The 24,294-nt window shown below is 40.0% G+C and overlaps 1 protein-coding gene across 10 annotated transcripts in view; it reads left to right on the forward strand.

Annotated features, from left to right (window-relative positions):
• The window catches only part of KIAA1328 (KIAA1328 ortholog), a 177,057-nt gene that overhangs the window by 106,294 nt on the left and 46,469 nt on the right, over positions 1–24,294 (forward strand). For 8 of the 10 annotated variants that reach the window (XM_035889853.1, XM_035889852.1, XM_035889857.1 and 5 more), the window contains 3 exons: positions 6,937–7,035; positions 10,658–11,343; positions 14,208–14,303. In XM_035889853.1, coding sequence (XP_035745746.1) covers positions 6,937–7,035; positions 10,658–11,343; positions 14,208–14,303 — 881 coding nt within the window. The remainder of the gene's footprint in view (positions 1–6,936; positions 7,036–10,657; positions 11,344–14,207; positions 14,304–24,294) is intronic. The other 2 variants (XM_035889855.1, XM_035889854.1) reach the window with 1 other exon arrangement.

Genomic DNA, 24,294 nt, shown 5'->3' on the forward strand with positions numbered 1-24,294 from the left:
CCCGGAGGGAGGCTGTGCCCCCGTGGGAAGCCCGCGCTGGAGCAGGCTCCTGGCAGGGCCTGTGGCCCCGTGGGGAGAGGAGCCCAGTCTGGGGCAGGTTTGCTGGCCGGGCTGGTGACCCCGTGGGGACCCACGCTGGAGGCGTCTGCTCCTGAGGGACTACACCCCGTGGGAGGGAGGGACCCAGGCTGGGGCAGCGCGTGAAGAACTGCAGCCATGGGAAGGACCCAGGCGGGGGCAGCGCGTGGGGGACTGTCTGCCGTGGGAGGGACCCCAGGCTGGGGCAGGGAGGAGTGAGAGGAGTCCTGCCCTGAGGAGGGAGCAGCAGGGACAGCATGGGATGGACAGACCCCAAACCCATTCCTGTCCCCCTGCGCCGCTGGAGGGGAGGAGGGAGAGAAAACTGGGAGTGAAGTTGAGCCCTGGAAGAGGGGACGGGTGGGGGGAAGGTTGTTTTAAGATTTATTTTTTTTTTTTATTTCTCATTACCCTACTCTGATTTGATTGGTAATAAATTGATCTAATTTCCCCAAGTTGAGTCTGTTTTACCCATGACAGTAATTGCTGAGTGATCTCCCCTGTCCTTATCTTGACCCAGGAGCCTTTTGTAATATTTTTCTCTCCCCTGTCCAGCTGAGGAGGGAAGTGATAGAGTGGCTTTGGTGGGCACCTGGCATCCAGCCAGGGTCAACCCTCCACGCCTCAGCTCTTAAGGAATCTCAGCCATAGACAGAAGGCCCGTTGGGACATCCTCAGTGGCATTTCAAGTGTGGCGAGAGTATTCTAAAGTCAGCATCTTCATGGTGGGCTTCAAAAGGAAACATCTGTCTTACCCTCAGGGAATGAGAGGTTGCTATTTGCTCCATGCCTGCTCCTATTCCTTGATTCAACTTTTCCTGCAATCTTTCACTAGTTAATTTATGTACCTGTTTGAGATACTGCAAGCCTGCCAAATAAGAAAACATTTCATTTCTCACTGAAATCACAGCCTGTATGCCAAGAGGACCTTGAATTTTTATGTTCAAGGAGCTGAGCCTTCCAGACTCAAGTGAGATAGTTGGCCTCTGTTGCTCAGAGGTCTCAGGGGACACCTGTCCAATGTGGAAACTGTCAGGTTAGGTAACAGATTATGAGATAACATGCTGTGAATCTGCTTAGGTGGAACTTCTCCAGTGGCAGTTGTATTTTGCACAAAACTTCCAGCTACATGTGTTCTTAGTCAAAAATGTTCACATCCTTTCCATTTGTGGAGTGCCATTTGCACTTTGATGGGCTTCCTATGTAACTGTAAACTAAGATTTTGACTTCTGGTAAGAAATGGAGCACTTGCTAATGCAAGAGAATCTGACAGCAGTCTCACTAAACAGGTATGTGAACTAACTGTGGGAAGTCTGAAGCAGGAACTGGAAGCATAATATATACGTAGTGTCTGCCCATGATGGAGCTCTGCCACCATTCAGAGAAGACTCAGCCTTTCACACACCTTGGTAGCAACTCCAATGCTACCTATCTACTAGTTCATCCAACTATATGTTGCATTGTCTGCTTCAGTGCATTAGGAGTATACATGTTTTTTCAGTATTACTGTAAAATAGAAAGTCTTTTCTCCCATTTCTGTGTACTCTAGCAGATTAATCTGTGGTTTCCTCACTCCCTTATTTAAGGAAGTTGTTCCTCGTAATTGGCATGGCAGCAAGTTTCTACATGTCAGCTGCTCTGGACTGCCCATTTTATCTCTTGGCTTCATTCCTGGTGACGGAGACAAAAGCTACCTCATATATGCTGTCTTGTGCTTACTGTGGGTTAGTGTGGGGTAAAAGCATGCAAGTGGTCATCTCAAAGCTGGTAAGACCGTGAATAGTTGGCGTCTAAGCTTTTAGACAACTGCCCTCTAATAAATGGCATGTACACGTTTTTGAAATGTGGAGACATCAAGTACCATGGTTCTGACTTGATTCTTATAGAGGTTTTTCTTAATTTTCCGCTACCGAGACTATTTACACATAATCATGTGGCTGCCTGTTGTTTTGTCTTGCAGTAGCATTTGGCCAGTTAATGTAAAACTATGTACCAGTCAGATTTTGGTGTGTTAGTCTTGTTCCAGTCTTTGTTCTGAAGAACAGCATCGTTACAAAATAAAAGAGTCCTTCTAAAAAGCTTTTATTTCTTCTGACGTGAAACTTCAAGATGAAACGAGTCAGCCCGTCTTTAATGGGATTCCATTGAAATGTCTGCTTACATGCAACTCATGTTGTCATTCTTTGGCATGATCGTTACTTGAGGGGCAGATTAGAGGTCAATCAGCCAGAGCCACGGGGGCGCCAACAGCTAGCCTCAGGATACTCCCTACAAATGTAAGATCAGAAGGGCAGGCACATGAAAATTACTGTTTACTTTTTATGAATTATTTCCCAGAGATGGGATCATTAGCAGAATCTAAATGCTGGCTGGCTTTTAGTGCAAGGACACTCCTGACAGAATGCACTCTCTTGGGTACACCTTTGCACTCTTTTAAAGTCAAAAGATTCTCTGTTTTTGCTGTTGTGGGATTTCTGTATTATTTAAGTAACTTTCTGGTTGTTTTTCCCCAAAAGACTGTCCCAACTTCTAAACTTGCTTCTAATTCTTACATGTCATCCATTTTTTTTCTTTGTGCAGCAGAGCATTTCAAAGCCTATGTCCATACCCCAGGGACTCTACAGTAGACACCTTCTGACAAAAGTAAAACTTCCTGGTAATTTTCTGAGTGAACAGTGGCTGTTACTTAAAATTAATCGCCGGCCAATGAGCACCACAGTTATCCCTACTGTAAATACAGGGGAAAGGTGATATTGGCTGTCACGGTGAGGTACATGTTGGCAAATGCTGATTCAATGTCTACTCCTGTGGTAATCTTCACACATCAAACTCTACACGTTCTTATCCGCATAAGCATCTGGCTTCTGTTTGATCACAGTAATCAAGGCTATTTAGAAGGGTCACGGTATATTTGCCCTTTTGTCTTGTGTCTGGAGCTATGAAAGCATGACTTTGGAGCAAATGTTGATTGAATTCTAAAGAGACTGGCAGTAGTCATGAACATGTGTAGCCCCTGATATGCTAAACTTGTGATTCCAAGTAGAAAACTGTTTGCTTTTTAAAATAACTTGAAGGACCAAATACATGGTGGATATTACTCTTTAATGAAAACCAATAAGAACTTCCTTCTTATCATCCAACATGTTACTACCCTTAATGTGAAATAATCAAATGCTGCCCAGCGTAGGAATGAAACTAAATCTGGCTGGTAACCAAAATAAAATCCCTTACAGCTATTTTTGTATGTTCTTAAAATGTGTTCTGTGAGATTAGGCAATTGTCTTTTTTTTCCCCTTCTCTGCTATTTTTCTTGAAAAGTTTTTTAAAAAAATGCTCTCCTGCAGCCTTCTCCTATGATAAGGTTGTGGGGCAGAAAATCCAATGTTATGTTCTTTTATCTAAATCCTTATTCTTCCTAATCTGGCTAGACTTTTTTGATAGGTGTGTTTTTACTTATTTGGCATGATGTTTTCTCAACATCATTGGGGTTTTGGCATTCATCTTGACAGCAGTAGCTAGCGAACTCCTTGCTAGCGTTTAAAAGGATAAACTGAGCATCTCCCTTTCCATCTTTTCCTCTTGCTGTTGGACAGAGCTCAGGAAACTTTAATCTTTGCAGAGCAGTGAGAGACCAAAGGGAACATGTGTGTGGATGAGTGGGGTTGCTGGGTCCTCCAAGAGAAGTCTGCATGCGACCATCTGTGGGAGCAGGTCAGGGGTTTATTACAGCAGCATTTAGAAAGTTGAGGTACAAACACTATAAAAGTAAGTCAGTCGGTGCTAGACACAGTTTAGGCTTGTACTGAGCTGCACCCAATCTCAGAAGTTTTGTACCATATGCCTTAGACTTCTTAGGCTAGACCAGTGCTAGATAAGGGGTCTGTATGCCTCCCTTCAGTCATGAAGCCATGCTCACAGGTTCTTGAGATGTTGGAGGGCAACTGATTCGGAGCCAGGATGTGGCATGCTTGCTGTGTGTTTCTTGCAGACTTCACACTGAGACAAAATCAGATATCTAATTGTGCTGTTACTATCTAATTGTGCAACAGCAGATACCTTTGCTGTTGATATCTTCTTGTTCTTCTTGTAGTCATCATAGAAAACAATGGTTTTAAGATGTCTTTTATTGCATTTGCACTTCGGAGGCTGTTACACTCCCTCTCTTTTTTTTTTTTTTTTTTTAAATAACGTGCCGCAAAGGTCCTTTCCTCTGAAGTGGTACATCTTGAAGCCAAACCCGAACCCAGATGGGTTTCCAGAGCACTGGTCTCCCCAGTGCTGTTAGGATAGAATAATGGTGGATGTCCCTTCTCCACCCAATTGCTCAGGAGTGCATGGTACACCTGTCAACTGATAGCTGTTAAATTAACTTTTCCATTTCCCTTTGTGTAGCCTTATCTTTACAGACAGGTGTATATGTGTTGGGAGAGGGGCTATTTTTGGCTATACTGTAGGAAAGCCTGAAGGTAATGAGTTGTGCATAGGAAATCTTGCTTACTCCATAATTTCCACTACATTTCAAATTAAGGGCCTAAATTAGGGTTAGTGTCAGACTTGCTCTTTTGCTATGTCCTAATTTTGTTCTAAAAGCACATAGCTAAGGACTTTAATATGTTTTAGATTCAGTACTTGTAAGTTATACTAAAATCCCTAACGGAGCCAAAATAACTTATTAAAACCTTGCAAATGTTTTTGACTGCTGCATTGTATTATTTTCTATTCCAGTGGTAGCGTACAGCTTCTGCTGCTGATGGGCGGAGGAACACAAACCTCCAGGGCCCATTAGACTTAACTTGTTTACTGCATTGATATCTATATGTTAAATGACAAGAGAGTTCAGGTTATTGAATAATTTAAAATTCAGCTCTAATTGGTGTCATATGACCTGGAAAAGGCCATGGATGACGCCAGGAGCATGCTGTGAAATTCTTATAAATAATTCATAAATTAGATCATTCATTTGCCTGGATGTCTTGTTAAATGCAGAAGTTTGTAAGTAATAACTGATGATATAACACCTGTAAGTATTTAGTTCATATGCTGGAAGGTAATCTACCTTGATGATCTTCTAGCAAAACCTGCCAGAGTACGAGAGTTAATTGCACTAGGGAGAATGCACTACATTTATTTGGGATGGGCTTTGGCAAGGTGTACCGTGCAGATGTTGCATTACGCATTCTCTATCAGCTAGACAACTATTCTGTGTATGCCCATGTTAAAAATGCAGCTCATCACTCTTCTGCCCTTATTTCACATGAACTCCAAATGCACTGGGAAATGGTAGTGACCTGCTCTGCTCACAAATAGTATAGTTTTTGAAATATTTATCTAGGTCTTGAACTACTGATTCTTCAGTAAAATAAAGGGCAGAAGTAAAAAATTGAAGTCAGAAGATTGTGATTTTTTTGTTTTTATAATGTTGGCAGCACGTTGAATGTTAATAGTTAGACCTGGTGCTGTCAAGATTAGTATAGTGGCATTTTTCTGTAGTGCAAACAGGAATGATATAGTTTTGTTTCAGAAAGCAAACATGTTTGCTTAATTTTAGTGGTCAGGTATTGCATTGCCATATGCAGGTACTGTTTGGGTTTAATGGGCATTCTGCTTGCAGTGACTTCCAAGACTCAACGTACAGGTGCCTCGCTTTAGTTTTCTTGGAGCACTGTATTATTAATGACTGCCTTATCAGCCACAGTGAAGCCAGTTTGCTGATCTGGAATGGAAGCATTTGTTAGAGATTATCTACACTATTTGCGTAGCTGGAGAAGAAGGGTGGCATGTTTATGAATGCAAAATATACACTTAAAGCCGAGTGCCAGCAAATGCTCACATGCCACTTTGAATGCAGGTTTATTGTGCACCTGGCATCCCAGCTCAAACCCTCAAAACAAAGAGGAGAAAAAAAAATTGAAGGCAACACAAACATAGGAGGTGTTCCTCTGCTGTCAGCTAGCAGCTATAGATTCACTTTTTTGTGATGAGATCCTATTTTATTATTATTTTTTTTTTTGCTACACCTGTTCAGTATATTGACTTCAATTGATTTTTACAGGAAAAATACAGGCTTGTGACTGTCATTCATATAGTTTCTTTGATTTGAGACCACTTGTTTTATTCAGCGGAATATGGCAATCATGTCTGTACATAATTACTACAGAAAATGGTGCTTTTTTTCTTGCTTGAAAAATGGTCAGTTTATGTTCCGAGTCATCTACGGTATTTATCTTAGGTACAGAGACAGTTGCTGAACTATTATGTGGGCGCTTTCTAATGACTGATATTAGGTTACTTATGGTAGAGATTTTAATAAAGGATTATATGATTTAAAGAAAAAAAATTGATAGACTTCAGTAGATCCTACTAATTTACTTTAAAATCTTTACCCTTTTACATTCTCCTTGATAATTTCTTACCAGCTCTTGGAAAGAATAGCTCCTTAATCACTAGTAATGCACTTCAAATAGTCCTATCATCTGAAATAATTGTTCTTAAAATGGCATTTCTGTTGCCCTGATATCCTACCTGAGCTTATTTATAATATATTCTCCTCATTCTACTGACAAGAGCAAGTGCTTATACTGTCAATAGACATGGAAACCCAAAGCCAAGCTTTATTCATATGGGACCCATACATCAACAGTGCATGGTCTGACTGAGTCCCAGGTTTGGGATGTATGCCATAGTGAATGCATCAGCTAGGTCACTGATACGTGCCCTTGGTGCTCTTTAGGGTGTCCCTGTATATGGTAGCCTCTCATTTGTCCATTTAGAAATATTTGCTTCATCTTTAAAAATCTTTAAATCTCTGTATTTCTCCTCTGGTTGCTGCCTCTGTTCATTCTTCTTATCTTCCTCCAGGGTCCACGCTCAGATCAGCGTAATGGACTAATTCTGAACCTGCATGTTCCTCCCTCTGTTTCTACCCCACCAAAAGAAACCCCAGAGCTGAATATCCAGGTTAGAGAAATGTTCTCAAGACACAATGGAGAACAATTTTAGTTCATTGTCTCTTTTTCTGTATTCAAATATAGTTCGGCTGCAGACTACAAACCCAGGTGCTATGGGTTAAACTCTGACCCTGTTGACATCTATAGGAATTTTGCTGTTCACTGTAACAGCACTGTATTTTGCTAGGACCCTAGCTTTTGTCCTCAGAGTGCAAGACTTCTCAAGGTAATGATTTTGGGCTGTTTCTTAAACATGTGTCGTACATGCAGAACTGCCAGTGAAGTCTGTCAGGACCTTGCCTGTGTTGAGATTGTAAGATCTGATCAGTTGCTCGTTCATCCCTTGCAGTACAGAGCCCTGTGTGGTGGAGTCAGTCTGTAAATGTGTCTCCTCTGCCAATGCTGTGAATTAACACTGCAGAGCACACAAGTTGCATTTAAGAAGAATTTGCAGAGATCGTAATGCTGCGTGCATAAAACTGGTGCGCTGTTTGTCTGTTTGTAGGAAGTTTTAAGGACTGGATGTTTGTTTAAGCTCTGCTCTGAATCCCTGAGCAAAAATTACTGGGATTGCAAGTAAAGATTTCGTAGAGCTCCCCACATCTTCATCTTTAAACCCTTCTAAAAAATATTTGAACTATTTTTTAATGTCTCCTTGCTTCCATGCAAGAGTTTCACATCTGATCAAGTCTTATTAACTCCATATGTTGCAAGGAGCAGTCTGAGTTTGTTTGTTTGTTTAAGCCTCAGTTAAAGGAAGTTGTATCTTTAAATACCGTATAGCAAGCCTGGAAGAGCTCCACAGAGGGAAAAGCACAGCTGTTCCATCATGGTCTGTCATGGTTTCCATGTGTCCCGTAGGCAATATCTTTCTAAAACTCATCTTGTAAAATTACCCAATTCCTTATGCTTGTGCATCTTCAGACTCACGGTAGTAGGTTGGTCTTTGGATTTTATTTTTTTTTCTTTTCACCTCACCTGCATCTTACAGATCTGTCATGGTATGCTCTGGTCTCATCTGATCCCTCATAAGTGTAAACGTCGGTCTGTTTTCCCTGCAGCCTCTACCATCCAGCTGTAGTTTTCCAATTAAAGCATTAACAGAAAAGCACAAATTGCTAAAAAAGTTGTTGACTAGCTTCTTACTCCCAATAGTTAATTTTTCTTTGGGCTTAGATCCTGCAAAGTAGGGAGTAGCTGTCAAAGGTGTGTTGGAACTCAGTCTTCTGCTTAACGTGACCTCCTTCTTCTAAAGGAATAAAAAAACCCCACTCACATTCTATGACATTAATGAGAATTTTCCCCCCTGCAAACATATTGTAACTGTGAAATAACATTAAAGTTTCTCTGCCTTGTTATGAAGTCTTTAAATGTCAATGCCATTTCTGAGACCATCAGGGCAGATTTAATGGCGGCCAAGGTCAACAAATGCTAACTGGTACCTCTCTTTTAGGGCCTTCAGGGACTCCTAATAGAGGCTCAGCCATGAAGTTAATTTCTGATGTGGGCCTTTATTCTTAAACCTGCTCCTGATGATTATTTTGTGCCATCTTCATTCGTGTGATTAGATTTCTTAACATTCTCTTGTCTCTTCAGTCAATAAAACAAACGGCTAAAATAAATTCTCAGTTACTTAAATCTTTTGAGTCTTCTTTTTTTGTTTCTTTTTACTTCTGTTTATGGGCTGCAGAAGGGCAGGTGCATGCTTTCTGTAGATCACCCTAAGCTGCCAGCTCTGATAGGATCCTCTAAGAATACCTTCAGGTCTGCCACTTCTGCTGTCCTAGGGGGCCGGGAAACCGGCTGCCTTGAAAGCCTCTTTCTGTTGGTACCCTCAGTGCTATGCTGGCAGAAGCAGGTGAGGTGGGAAGCGAGAGACAGAATGTAACCACAGGATTCTCTTACTTTCCCTTTTCTGTAATATTTCTTCCTGTTGCTGGTCATCCCTTTATGTATTGTCTAACTTAGATTAAAAGGGATTTGTAGCCTTTATTTGTCTAGAAAATATTGCAGACAAGGATGGCACGGTACAAATAATAAATAACAAAACTCTGTCTTTTTGGCAGCATGTTGCATTTCTGCTCAGTTGCCCTGCCAGCCCCTCTGACTTTAAAATATTTTAGTGTCCTGCACTTTTCACCCAGTCCAAGCCCCAGACTTGCCTCAGACATTTAGCACTGACATTAATGCAAATGCCTCCAACTCACTGGGCCCTTTGGGGCAAAACATGACATCCTTGGCTTTCAATCACATGGCAGAGAGGATATATTTGTATCCACAAAACTGGAAATAATAAAATATCAGTATTCAGGTGCTAATCCATGTTAATTTACATTCTGTGAAGTCTACAAGAAACTCGTAATTGGTTGTCTTGAAGGGCAGCAGAATATATTTGGTATTTTGTTTATTTATAAAAAAGAATTTAAATTATACATATAAACACTGCATAGATTTGGATTATTTCTATCTTCTAATCATTGCTGGACGCTTGCTTGCATTCCTAAGTTCTAGTGATTTGGGGCTTGCTGACTGTCTTCCTCTCTATGTGGACAATACCTATCTATTGTAAGCATTGCCAGAGTGCAAATAGTATTTTTCTTGCCATCGGTGGATACCAAATTTCCCTGCTAAATCACTTTCACTGCAGTGGTTTTGTTATCTTTAACAAAGCTGGCTTCTGTAGTTAAAAAAATTAGATCTTTGTGAAAGGTCCCAAAGGCTGGAGGAGTTTAAATTCAGTATGTTACTGAAATTAATGTACAGGTCTAGCAAAAGAAATGTGAGTGCCTGATTCACTGCTGTTCTGACATGCATAAAAACTCAAATGCTTTACTGCCTCGATGAACTGTAGTGCAAAGATACTCTGGGATGTAAGTAGGATTTTGGTGCCTGTTACATAATATGCACAAGTATAACAAACCCACTAAAATTTGCTTGCACTGGCTTGACAAACGTGAATTACAGTTGCTTTCTTTCTTCAGAGTTTTATCAGACTATAATCACTTGCCCAGCTTAATTGAAAAATCACTTACGTTTATTGCTGAATTTAAACATGTTTTGTATTTAAATGACAGCTTTTGATGTACAACCATTTTTTACAGAAAGTAGTTGGTTTTTATCTGTGTTTCTGTAAAGATATTTCAAAAACTCTCATCAAATTTCCAGCGGTAAGTAATATCCCATTCAGTGCAAGGTGAAATGTTTTACATCAAATCTCCTGCTGTGTAATGGCCAATCAAAGAGTATTTATAGTGGCTGAATGGATTTTTTTGGCTCAGTATTCAAAATTAAACATTTTCAAACATTAACATTTAATGTTTTTTGCCACTCTTCAAGTTGATTTTATGTAACCCTAGATGCTCACAACTACTTGATACTCTGAAGCGACTCATTTTATGCTGAGGATCCTGCAGGCGGTAGTTTTACATTTATTACACTTGTGTAGATGGAATGAAATGTAGATTTGATAGCACGTTCATGTCTGTGTTCTGATAAACATTTTCTTCGGCTTGGCTGTATGTCCATCAGCATGATGGAGCAAGTCTATTTCTGAGAGAACACATTTACCAAGTGAAATTAATGAGCAAAGATAAGTTTTGGTAATTCATAGGAAATTGTTTTTCTCATTGCAGGTATCCAGTAAGAAGAGCTCATGCCGACAACCTTCTTTGGAGCTAGATGGTTCCTACTTGGGTATTGGGGGACCTCAAACTTCTTATAAGAACAGTAGAGCATCAAAGGCTGGAAGCCCAGCCCGTGTTGCATTGCCTCAGCCTTGCAGGAATAATCATGATTATGGGACTGAAATCCATTACAACCATCAGGAGTGTCTGAAGGAATATCTCATAGAAAATGGCTTGCACAGAAAGTGTAACAATATGATTTCCCCAGCCAAGCAGAGGAGCCCTCACTGTGTAAAACCAGCTCAGGAGATGGACCAGAAAGCAAATGAATTTCAGAGCACATGCCCTCAGCAAGTGAGTCACGGTTGTGCCTGTGGGCATGTAGAGAGTTCAGGGAGCATGCAAGAGAGCTGCCACGTCAGCCAGCTACCTAGAAGACACTCTGGGCTGGTTCACAAAACCTGCGATTATTCTAGGTGCTCTCAAGTTTCTGGGCTGAATGACAGTGTGGACCCAAGGGCTAAAGAAACAGAGCAGGCTAAAAAGTTGTATGAAGAGAGAAGGCAGAAGCTGCTTCTGCAGAAAATGGAGCTGGAAATTGAAAAGGAACGACTCCAAAATTTGTTGGCTAAGCAAGAAGCAAAACTGCTCCTAAAACAACAGCAACTACACCAATCCCGTATGGATTATAACAGGTGATTTTGAGACTTACAGCTTTAAAAAAATTTCTAAACTTTCTAATGAAGACATTGGCAATAGTTAAAGTGGGAGAATGGAACTGATAAATCTTATATATACAATACATATGTATACATATGCAGTACCTGTGGCACAAATTCTAACAGTGATTTAGAGGAGAGGAGACTTTTTAGTATATTAGCATATACTGTTGGGAAACAGCATGACAGCTGTGAAAAACAGCAGTGGAAAACAGTATGTGGTAGAAAGAAGGGAACAAGAAAAGCAGTGCTAAAAGACTAGGTAGGAAAAGAGGACCAGTAGAAGAAAATGAGAAGTTGATCATAGTGCAGGCACTTCAAGGAATACAGGCATTTGGCAAAAGAGCAGCATGAGCATGGATGAGATAGATGTGGCGTCCCCCTTCTTTCCTTGGGGAGGCCAGTTTTGAAATACTGCACCTTTCTAGGTAGGGACTGGAAGAAGTGTGTTTTACAGAAAAGATGGAGGTCATTTTATGTATATATATGGAATATATGGGTTTTTTCCATATACATGTATGGAAAATAAAGGGAGCCCTGTGTAGGAAGGACTTTTTCTTTCCAGTGATGTTTGTGGAAGGGAGAATGCCAAGACTGAGGCAGAAGACTTGCTTAAGAACTAGAAGAAGGGAAAGGCAATGGCTATAGAAATTCAGAATGTGGCCTGAAAGGCCCGTGAGCTTGTTGCAAAAGGTGAGATAACATCTTCCTGACAATGTAAATGGGGACTCTGGAAATGAGGCAGAAACTGGTTTATTGGTATCATGTTACTAGAGTGGAGAGCAGCAGTGAAAAGGAGCGGGTTAAAGCAAATTGAAGTAGCCAGTGTAACTCAGTTGAGTACTAACATTTCAGCATTAGGAAGGGAAACCAATGGGAAAAAATCTAGCAGTCTTTTAGAAGAAGCAATAGGAGAGTTTCACAAGGATGCTTATTTCGATACTGCTTTAATGTGGCATCTGCTGACAGCATCCTGTGAGAGTCTGCATTACATGACCCACTTTGTACATTTATGTATTATAACCACCATGGTGGATTATATTGCTTTCTCTTCTTTATCCCGGCCCCCTGGTTACTTTTCAAACTCTAAAAGAGAACACTAACTCAGGTGCTCTTTTGTTTATTGTCTTGGATTGTGGCTTACATTGAAAATAATGTGTTTATGTGGCTTTAAAAATGCCTGTCTTAAAGGCAGTCACAATTGTGTGTGTTGAAAATGACTGAGGTCACAAACAAAGGATTATGACTTCAGGTGAGAATTAAGTAGGAACAGATGGATTCTTAATCATCAGATACCTTAATTCTATGCATGCATCCCTCTAATGAAAAACAAGTAGAATATGAAGGACATACAGGCTGAATTTTTTGGTGGTTTTGTTTCTAATGGATATTTTTCAGTATTTGAGGCATCATAAGCCCAGAAAAGAATGGACCTTATATATATCTATAATGATGTGCTTGTTAATGCCATTATGCCTATTTTAGCCATTTTTTTCCTGAAAAAAACTTCATGATTTACAGAGCTCTGTTTACCTAAAAGAATTCTATGAAAGAAAATCACATATGATCAATCTGAGGAGTCAGTATTTTTGTGATCCCTTTTCAGAGGTGCAGGTGAAAGCACATTTGCTATATTTTCTCTAAGAAAAGCAACTGGAGTATAGTGTGCTTGCTCTTAAAAAATACTCAGTCTCTTTAGAATTAGATGTTTGATATTTACAGATAAATCTCTTAGGCATCACAGTTCTGTTTCAGTTCTAGGTGTATAATTCACTTTTGCACTTGATAACAGGGTAATTTTATATACTACAAACAATAAAAATTTGTTTAGCTAAGCTGAAACACCCTTCGCTTCATTGTCAGGAGGCTCTAACCTAGTTCATCTCTTAACATCATGACGGTTTAAAAAACCAGTGCAACAGAAATGCATTTCCAGATGGTGTTTATTTTTGTCTGTCCTTCTGCATGGGTGGAGTGCTGGTTAAGGTCCATTCTGAGCTGCTGAAATTATTGTTGTTGAATGGCAAGTAAAAGGTCTGACCATTTGTAATTATTGGCTATTAACTCCTCTGCTCTTTTAGCAAAAGTTTGAATCGATCTTTTTTTTTGGCCATGCCGTATCATAACTGCATTTTAATATCCCACATTTCCCTATTTAGCCTCAAGTGAGCATAGTACTTTCAGTTTGTAGTTTCTCTCTATGTCTAATAGTTGCTCAGCTATCAAAAATGGTGTTTGTGCAGGGAAAAGGGCAGTTCCATGACTCCTCCTGATGCCACCCACACCAGAGTAAACAAATAAGGGTAAATCCTGGGACTAGGAATTTAATTTGAATGAAAAGGGAGAGGTACCTCTATTGTTGACTTCTCTTTCTTCATTGGAGAGAAAGAAAAAGGTGGGCTAAACTATCAAAAATGCAGCAGCATCTGTGGGCTCATCATTTCAGGATACATGGGCATCTCAGGCGTATTCTACATTTTTATGCAGTTTACACACAATGCCTTTGAACTCTGATGCTGCTGGAGCTGTAATCTGAGCCCAACAGGGATGTTTGTTATTGGATACTGTGACCATTTTCTTAAGGGAGCAAGTCCTTGAAAATCAGTAAATTAAATTTTTCTGATCTTTTTCCCAATGGAAACCCGTAGAAGCAAAGGCTCTGGACGTAAGTCAGCCTTCCAATATGGAAGTGTGTCTGAAAGTGTGAAAACAGTTGTGAAAGCTTCTGCATTTAATGTGATTAAGTGCCCTGTTTGTAGACACACAGCTCACCTTTTTGTGGAGAGTTCCTGGTGTGATGATTTGACCAGCTGCAAAACCAGCTAACTCTGCTTTTTCAGGTTTAGAGGCCACGTACCAGGTTCGGAAGATATGCCCATTGATGAAGCGCCTGGAGAACTTGCTCGGATGATGAACGGCAACAGCATGGGGCTAAGGTAATTTCTCTCTTCACTTCTAAGTACTTCACAGTGTAGGTATATCTTCTTGACAGTGTGCTGTTGGCTGCCAAGTGTATTTGTTCATGTGTTTGTTTCAGATTAAGAGCTTTTTTTCTCCAGGAAAGGTAAAATTCATTGGCTCTTGTGTTTTATGAGTCAAATCAATAGTTATGCTGATCTGTTATTACTCAAGGTTTAGGGGTTGACTTCCTGTAGAGGTCGCAGGTTTTGTGTCTCATCTTTTAAGGACACTAACCAAGCCCAATGCAAAATGGAGTTTTCACAAAGTCTTTTGTTCTTTGTTCTAGGTACTGTTTGTTATTTTTTTTCAGTTAAGATCAGAACATCTCCTTAGTCTTGATTTGGATCTGATGTAAAAAATGCATTATCCTATAACTCCCAGATAGAAATGATCTTTTACAATTGGTGGCATTGTTTTTTAAACAATGTTGTGTTGCACCTCTGCTTCAGTCTGATCAGAGTAAACTATCACTGAAATAACTGGAAGTAGAGTTAAGCCAATATTTAGCTCTTTATCTCAATCTTGCATGCTATTTAAAACTTTAATCAATACATTATTGTGTTTTCTTTCTGTCCCACCCTGTCACATTTCCTGTTACCACTGGAATAAAATTCTTTTTTAGAAAAGCAACAGAAAATAACTGTGGATTTGACAGGGTTTTTTTCCCTTTCTCATAAAGTAACAGCTTCTTGTTTTATGCTTTAACTATATCTGTTCATTTCACCAATGTATCTCCTGTTGGGTGGACAAAGAGCAGTTGTCCTTTGATTGGCCCCTTCTTTAGTGATAAGAGTTGGCTTGAAAATAATAAGCTTTTCTCTCCATTATGAGAATACCAGAAGAACTGTTAATTTGTTTATAAACTAAGGGTCCAATACAATACTTTTGAAAAAAAAAACAAACCAAAAAAAACCCTCAAGTGATATTGATTTTATTTTTTCACTGAAATGGGGTAAGACTGCTTTCTCCAGAACAACAGGAGTTACTGGTTTTCTTGGAATACTTCATTGCTTAACCAGGTGTTTGGTTGCTGTGAGTTACTGGCATATCCTCACTGTATTCTGATGCTTTTTTGTTTCGTTTTTGGACACACAGACTGAAGTGCTTGAAGTCTGGTCACTGTGACAAAAGAGATAGTGAGTCGTGATATGTTCAAGATGCAATAGCATTAAGCCCCTTGGAGGAAAAATGTAACCTAGAACATCTGTAGGGCATCTTGGCAAGAGTTTATCAAAAACCTGCAAAAATCTGCATAGCCTAACAGGGAAAATGGGGAAAACCTGTGCCATTAACAAAATGAGAGTTCCAGATTTCAAAAGGTTCCCCACCCTCTCTTCATTCCCCTGGTTTAATTTACTATAATTTTTCAAAGTTAATATGTGTTTCTGCAGTCTCAAGTTGCCATGCCAGCTGGTTCCAAAGTTTGGCAGCAAAACACTTGGAAGTTTTTTCTTCCTATATGCCATCTTCAGTTTCACAAAGGTTACCAGATGAATGCTCCCTAAATAATTTACTCTAATGTAAGGCTGAAAGAGGCTACGGAAGACAAGTCCATTTGTCTCTTTTATACATTTGAATATGTAAGTGATGTTTTCTTCGGCATCAAGACAGAGAGTGCAAGTGTGTGGCTAGAGCTTAGAAAGGTTGAAGAGCTGGGAGGAATGCATCTCTTTTTTTTTAACAATCTCTTTTTTGATTCTGAGGGGTTTTTTTAAGGGGTGTGTGCTTTATTTTTATTAATTGTTTTTTAATAGACCTGCCAAATCGTTCTTGTTACAGGAAATGCTATCAGACCCCTGATGGAAAACCAGCCTTCTGACTTCCAGTTCATACATGAGAGCTCCTCTAGCAAACTTGATTTTAGTCTTCAAAAAAGCAAAACTTAGCTTAAAAATATCCTGATATTTTAAAGGAAATGGTGAAAGTCCTTTAAAACACTAAACTTGCTGAAGTGAGGTATTGGAGTTTAGAAGTAAAATAAATAATATAATCAAGAACTGAAAAACATAGGGGTTTTTTTATAATTAACAGCTCATTTTGAGTTAATTATCTACAATTACGAAAATCTAATTGCAATTTATTCTCTACTATCTGTGGGAAGAATCATAGGCAAGGGAATGTGCATCACTGCCAGGCATAAATGCTATAGGATGGGTACAAATAATAGAGGAGCCCTTAATGAAAAACAAAAAGCAAATAGGAGCGTGCAGCTGTGCCAGGCTATTGAAAGGTAATTGTAGTCAGAAATGAGGTATGTACTTTAAAAGGCATCTTGTCATCTCCTGTAGGGATTAATTTTTCCCCTCCTTCAAAAAGGAAAAAAAGATTCCACGAGCACATACAGTACAGAGTTTGATTTCTGATACAGATTTTGGTCATAGTCTGGATGTCTGTGAAAAGGAAAACTTCCATCTTGGGGACGACTGCAAACTACAGCCAAATTTTCTAATGGATGCCTCTTTAATTTTCTCTTCTAAATGTGCCATTATGGTTTTTTCACTATCAAAGTCAGCAAGCGTTGTCCATCTCAGCCTCTTTGGATGGTCCCGGTATGAATTTGCAGTGTCGAATTTGTCACTTCCCTGCTGAGTTTGTTGAGGAGCTGTTGGGAAGAAATATGTCTGTCCCTTTGCCTGGTTGCAGCTGGGCTGGCGTGTGGGACCTGAAGAGTCTTCAAATGCAGGATCTCCAGTTCTCTGAGGTGCAGCCGTCAGAGCAGGTTTTATTGAGGATGGTTTTCAGTAGCTTGGAGTGCTCCTAAGTGAACCCACAGCCAATTTTCAGCTATGAAGGTAGTAACTTGTACAATTAACGGCAAGTTGTCTGGTAGTCTGTATAATTTCTTTTCAAGTCTGCCCCAGTGTGCAAGATGCTTTAAAATATTCAAAATAAAAACATAACCTGATGCATTTATTTAGCATAGAACAGCCTTTTACAAAGCGCTTTCCATCTCCCACGCGCAGATGCTTGGTACATGCTCAAGTACCCACTCCATGCGCATTCAGTAGGATCAATACACCCGGCACCTGCTTTTGTGTGTGCTCCTGACGTCTGCATCTGGGAGAGGAATTTTAAAACAATCCACTCTTCTCTCCTCTATTTAATCTTAATTTTGGAACTGAATCTGATGGAAATAAGACCTATTTAATAGCATCAACTATAGAAGATACAGTTTGCTACTTTGCAAGTACCCCTCCCCAGAGCTCTCCTACATGCCTAAACCTTAACATATGAAGTTCTCTGCTTTTTCAATTCCTAGGTTTCCTATATGCCTCTGCTGGTACAGGTTTCTACTGCTTTCTCTCTAACGTGCACCTTTTCCTCAGACTTTGCACAATCCTGCCACTGCATCTCTACACTGACCTGCACAATATGTTGTAAATGGGAATTGTTGGATACAGCAGCTATCAGATGGTTTACAGTTATCTGCAGGTGCTCTTTCAATGTATGCTACCTGGTTAAAGGATTTCTTTCCCAGAGTATTAAAGATTTGCAGGTGGAATTTGTCACCTTTAATTTCAGTGAAGGCTTCATATGTTTGTGTGCTACATTCTATATCACCCGTGTGTATTTTTTCCAGTTCGTATTTTTAGCTAGTTGAAAATCTCAAACACAGAATTCAGCAGTACTTTTCCCTATTTGAATGCTCATTGCTATGGTGATAGTTCCAGGAGGGAAATGCTGTCAGGGGTCTTTTAAAAGATTTTTATGTTTATGGTGTAACAATTTTTATTATCTTGTGAGAGAAGGTGACAATTATCTCTTGCTCCTTGTTTAATGCTTTGTTATGAACTCGATTTTTTTTGCAGCTTGTTAGACACGCAGGCATCTTTCTATGGTGATGTGCAAGCATACTTCTGTGGTTTTGTCCAAATATTCAACGCAATGAAATAGACGTGCAGAGGAATGCAGACTCGCAGCTCCCTCTGCTGTCCCAGGCATATCCTGGTTTGTTCACACAATCCCCCCCCCCTCCAGCCAAATTAAAGATAAAATAAAAATCACATGCAATCACACAGGTCTGTCCCCTCTGACCTGACTTGTGCTGGCCCCAATTTTGAAGGGAACTGATGTTTAAAAACCAGTGCAATGGTAGCACCATTTTTTTTCCTGTTTGGAGTTTTCTTGTGAGTTGTTCTTCATGCCAGTGTGTGTCACCTCCTTTTACTCTTGTCCTGAGCCTCTGGAAGAGAAACCATCACCAGTGCCACAACTGGCTCGTTGTCCAGGACCTCCCAGGCTTCAGTTCATCTACAAGTTGTCTTTGGTCTCTTGAGGAGCATCTATGTTACTTGGCCAACTTTTAAGAATGTATTGAACCAGTTTGTTGGGATTTTTTTTCATCTATTTGCTGTTGTGGCAGACTGGCACATTGAATCAGCCTGAAATCAACTGTGCTTGCAAATGGCCCATAAAATCTGTGTATCTGGAAGCTGCTTACCCACTTGTTAGTGTTCCTTTTAACACCCAAGTTACTTTCTTGTTGCAGATAATTTTACATTGAATTTCATATCATTTTTAGATAGAATATTTCTGGAGAGAACACTCGTTTGGCCGGTAAAAAAAGTGCTTGTGGATCTGCCAATAGTGCAAATGCTGAATTAGGTTCAGATAGGAGTTGTTCTTTCTCTCATGGCGTTGTCTGGCTATATATAGGCATAGCATCGCTCCAACAGATGGCTGCTGAAGTCCGCTGTGACGTAACGAGAGAGTATAGTTGGAGTTGGATATACAATTTTGCTTCATTAGTGCCACGTGCAGACTCCAAAGGTAGTAAGTTTTCTTGAGCAGGGTGAAGGCTTTTGTTCTGATGTGGCTACTGAAAGCTTGTTGCTGAATGGGAAGTGTATGGCAATTTTTTACATATATCTAGGCATGCTTTTTTTTTTTTTAAGGTAGGCAGTGATCCTTATCAGACTGGGTAGCGAGGATTTCATTTCCGCTGACCTGGTTGCTTCGCTAATCTCATTTTCAGGTTTACTTTCAATTGTGACAGGATTTTGAAGCTGCCTGTCTTACATTTACCTGAATTATATTGATTCTATTCTCATGATCACGTATGCTGCACATCATTTCCATTACAGTCCAAAGTAACCTTTAGCAGGAAGCCTATTGATAGACTTGAAGTGTAAGATATAAGGAGGAGATACCATAAGTGGTTTCTGTAGGCATATGGATCCAACCGGTAGGTGAGGTCTTCAAAAAGCACGGGAACTCTGATATTAGAAACACTGCTAAGCATACAATGGCAATCAGTGAAAACAGGCTTGCTAAAACTCGAGTGCTTTGCTATTTTCACAAAACTTGCATTTCCTGCCAGTCTTCTGCATGGGTATAGTTCTGTAATATCACATATCAGAACTGAAAATGCTCGGAGATTTTTTTTCTTTGGGTTGAAATATTTAAAATTCATGCGTCTCCTGAAGGAGTTTGTTCCTTGCCAACACTTGCAGACAGTGAGAGACATTTTTGCAAGTCATTCGCAGATGCCTCCTTTACAGAAAAATGTAGACACTGTTAGTTTACTGCCTGAATTGAATTTTGAAAACCTGAATTCTATTTTTATAAATTGGAGTGGATTACTTTTTCAGGCATACCATTTTGTTACTTTTTATTTTTATATGTAATCTTGGATGAAGAGAAAATTATGTTTAATCTAGACATTCATATGTCCCAGAAATTTGTGAGTTGGAAAAGTTAAGAAAAATCTTATAAAACAAAATGTTCTGGAAGGTAGTTTTAAATTAGGAGATTTTAAACCAACCCGCACAACTTTCACACCATTTAAAAGCTTATATCAGAACTGATGGGGCAGGACTAAGAACAAAAGCTATTGGTATTACAAAGTTAAGCAAGAAATCCTCTGTACCCTGCTGTTCTGGACATGATCACAGCTGTACTAAGCTAAAACCCACTCCCTCACCCCTCTTGTGACCTTGGCTGCACTTCAGCACACAGAGAATTGAAGCAAAAGGCAAACTCCAGTAAATATTAGATTCTGCTACTTGCAGGTATACAGACTACATATAAAGATAACGGCATGCGTGCTCTTGCTCACTCTCCAGTTCTCACTTTCTTTGAAGTGGACTTTGTGTATTTGCCACTGAATTACTCTGACATAAAACTTTCCAGACCATACTGGTGTGTTGAGCTGAACTCTGTGGCTTTGCATGGGTGCTGAGGCTCTGCAGAACTACCTATTACATTTATAACAGTGCTAATTTTTGAGAGCCACGCAGAGAAAATTTTAGATTCAGCCCAGCTGATTTGTTCTTCACACTGCTCCTGCAGTGAAGAGGATTGATTTTTGTGTTTCTTTTGATATTTGGCTTCCTTTCCTCTGGTACTCAATGCTTCAGGCCTTAATCCTTTAACCTTGAATCTGAGCATCAAGGCTTCAGGAGGGATCAGGCCTTTTGATGGAGAGTGAACGTCTTTTGTTGTACCAAATGGTTAGGAGTGGTGTAAGGCAAGACAGCTCTCCAGACAGTATATATTCCTCTGTTGTGTTAAAAGACTATAAACAGAGGGTGGGTTTAGTGGGGATTATAAATAATCTAGAGGAAGGTGGGGTATTAGAAGCAATGGAAAAGAGTTAATGACTTTTTCTTTAACATTTCACCAATAACCAGTCTATCATGACAGATGTGTACTGGGTTGCCAAATGCTATAGTCTGATTTGGGTAACGGTTCAAAGCTCAGTGTGTCATGGAAATGGCAGTGCGGTCCCTGATGGAGTAGGGGAAAAAAATGCTTTTCAGTTTCTCAAAGGGCAGTATTTGTGGAAGCAGATGCTTGCTTGCCCTACCCAGCATAAAGAACAGTTCTGCGGGCAGCCGGGAGAGTTCGTACTGCTGGATTTTTATAGGATCATTAATTATATGTTATAAGGCAGCTAAGCATGGCATTCCTAACTCAATGAATTCCATTATGAATGGCCTTTTCATATTCTTCATCTCATTATATTAAATGCATGTGACCTGAAGTTTAGCTAAAGTTATTGTTCGGGTTAACTTTCATTTAGTGGTTGCCCTAATTTTAGAAACAGTATGATCTTTAGATTTTATGGAGAGGCAGGTTTTTTTATGCATGTTTTTGCAGCACTATTTTAGATAATTTCTTTTGGAACTAGGTAGGAACCTCTGTGAGGTGGCAGGAAAGGGATTTAGTCACTCCTTGATTTGCCTGGAGATTTCTGTACCCATGTCCCTGGATGACAACATCCAGTTACACGGATTTGGCTATCATCTCTCTGCCAATAACTCTTAAACCCTCTGCTCTGTTCCGTCTAGTCTTGCATATCTGACTGCCTCCCTGACACATAATCCTGGTTGTTTTGCCTTCAGATCATTCCTAATCTGTCCAAAACAGAACTCCTTACTTTTTCTTCTGAATCTCTCTTCACTTCTGATTTTGATAACGCCACATCCTCCCTGTCACTCAGACTCGTAACCTCGGGGTCACTCTCCTTCTCCGTACGCATCTGGGCTGCTGACAGCTATTGCAGCTTCCTTCTCCTTCACGGCAAAAACATGCCTTCAGTGTGTCAACAGTTAAAACAACCAACCCTTGCTCTAGTCCTTCATCTTGCACCTTGACTACTGTACAGTCTTCTTTGACGGCTCAATATTCATTGCCCTCCTTCAAAATAAGTTTTCCAAATGGGTAGCTTGGCTGCTTATTCAGATCTTGTCACCATTACTTCTCTGAAACCCTCCTTCGAAGGCCAGTTGTCCACTGTATCAGTCTATAGGGCTCTGTGGAAAGTGACAAAGCTCCTTCTTTTATCTACCACCTTCTCTTTTTTGCTTCTTCAGTTATGTGAGACTTCATGTTATTTTGGGTGTTGCATGAACTTTCGTCCATGTGTTCCAACCATGTTCCTTAACGCTGTCTGTCTTCTGGAACCGCTGAGTCACATCATGGTGACTCCTGCCTCTGTCTGTCTGCTCTGACTACATCTTTCCCATATCATATCTTATGTCTTTAAGACCTTTTTTTTAGAGTTCAGATTTTTTTCAGAGATTTTTTTTCAGATTTTCAGAGTGCTTTTTTTTCCATTTTACCCCCAATCCTAATCTGATGAGTTTCAAATTAATCCGTCTCTTTCCACTGACCACAAGGAGGGTCTCTGCTGAGTAAATACACCTAAAATCTGAATCATACTGAAAAGATATCACCAGTGACCTAGGGGAAGAAGTATTGTAAATCACCTGCAGTGACAAATCATCAGCTCTTCTGTGTAGAAAAGTTTACATATGGCTTCTAGCACACACAAGAATTTGAACCAAAACAATATACAGGTATCTTCAGTCTTCTGTCAATAGTACCAGGCTCCACCTCATTGTGTAGTACATGACCTTCTCTTTGATTGATGTGTAGTTAATCCGTTTTTTCTTTTTAAGTTTGTGCTCCTTTAATCTCCATCTACATCTTGCATCCTTTTTGACAAAGTCATGTCGCTGAGAGGTGGGCTAAATTTATGTACTGGCTGTAGACTCAGTAGGGCCGAGATGGTTTGGCAACACAAATAACACAAGCCTCTAAACTCACATTGCCATGTCAGAGTAGCACTGGTGGCAACAGTTCTGGACAGACATTTCCAAACAGTTTATAGCAAACGTGTGCAAAGGTAGACTTCCAAGGCCTAAGGTCAGTAGTGGTAGCTGTAAGATGGCAACAATCGCCATCTGACAAAAACTAACAAAAGTATTTGGTGTATTTGTGATGTTTGGTTTCCATGGGCAGGGAACAAGCAGCCCAGAGTCTGAGCAGAGCCCGCAGCTTCACTGCTCACAGCCTCATGCCAGGATCTCTTCCCTTTGTTACTTGCCTTGATAGTGGACATCAGAGTGTGCCAATATGAATCTCACTGATCTGTGCCTCTTAGCGAGGCAATAGTTTCTGTGTGGTTTCAGTTCTCTTTATTTCCTGAATATAAGAGTACAAAAAAGTGTTAAATCTGTCCTGTAAACATGCTGGTTGAGTCAATATTTGATGGTGCTGTCACATTCACATAACATCCGTGCACTGAAATGAAATCTTCAGTGTGTTGTTTTTTTGTGGGGCCCAGGCCACGGTTTTTACAGTTGTATGCCATCAGTTAGGCATCTAAGCCTGTATTGCACTTGCAATAAATACCTGATTTTTCAGTCACTCACCATCAAACACGCTCTATGAAATGTGGAACTTCAGTGGATTCAAGGCAATTGAAGCGGCCAGAAGTGATATTTTAAACCTTTACCAACAGCTACCCTGTCAAACCTACATCTGTTGAGCATGGTAATCCACTAATCTGAGTAAAGGCCGAAGTCTAACGTCTCTATTTACTTCTTTTGGGGCTGTAAGATTTTTTTTTTTTTAAAAGCAGATCAATAAACAATCTCAGTGTTTTCATTTTACTAAGCAATATAATATAGATGACTACTAGTGTAGTAGTAAATCATTAATATACTCCTTAATCATAGAGTGACCATACCTCACAGATGTGATTTAATCATGGAAAAAAGGCCGATGAAGTGTAAAGATGCATCAGGAGGGGTGTTTCTGATAGAAGTGGGGTAGTGCATGACACCATTTTAAAAGATCCTAGTGTGAGAGCATTTAGGATGCCACATACATCTGTAATTGCAGAACTGGCTATATTCTAACATATCATTGGTTTATCGCTATAAAACAAGAAACAAAAAGCACATCAGGTTTGTATTTATCTGGGGAGCCAGCATGGTGCAGAGAGACACGCTGGCATTGTGTTGGAGCTGTGCCTTGTACCTGGACTGAGCCTGTACCAACACACTGAGCCTCTGATGCCTTTTTGAAATAAGAAAAGCATTACGATCTCCAGGTTCACTGGTCCCAATATTTGTAAGACTTCGATGCTAACAGATCTATAAAACCCTAAAACCCAATAGAAAGCTGTGCTTAGAATTTTTGATTCAATCATCATGTGATACAGATAAAGATGGT

This window comes from Egretta garzetta, unplaced genomic scaffold, assembly GCF_000687185.1.
Source record: "Egretta garzetta isolate BGI_Z169 unplaced genomic scaffold, ASM68718v1 scaffold702, whole genome shotgun sequence".
NCBI lineage: Eukaryota > Metazoa > Chordata > Aves > Pelecaniformes > Ardeidae > Egretta > Egretta garzetta.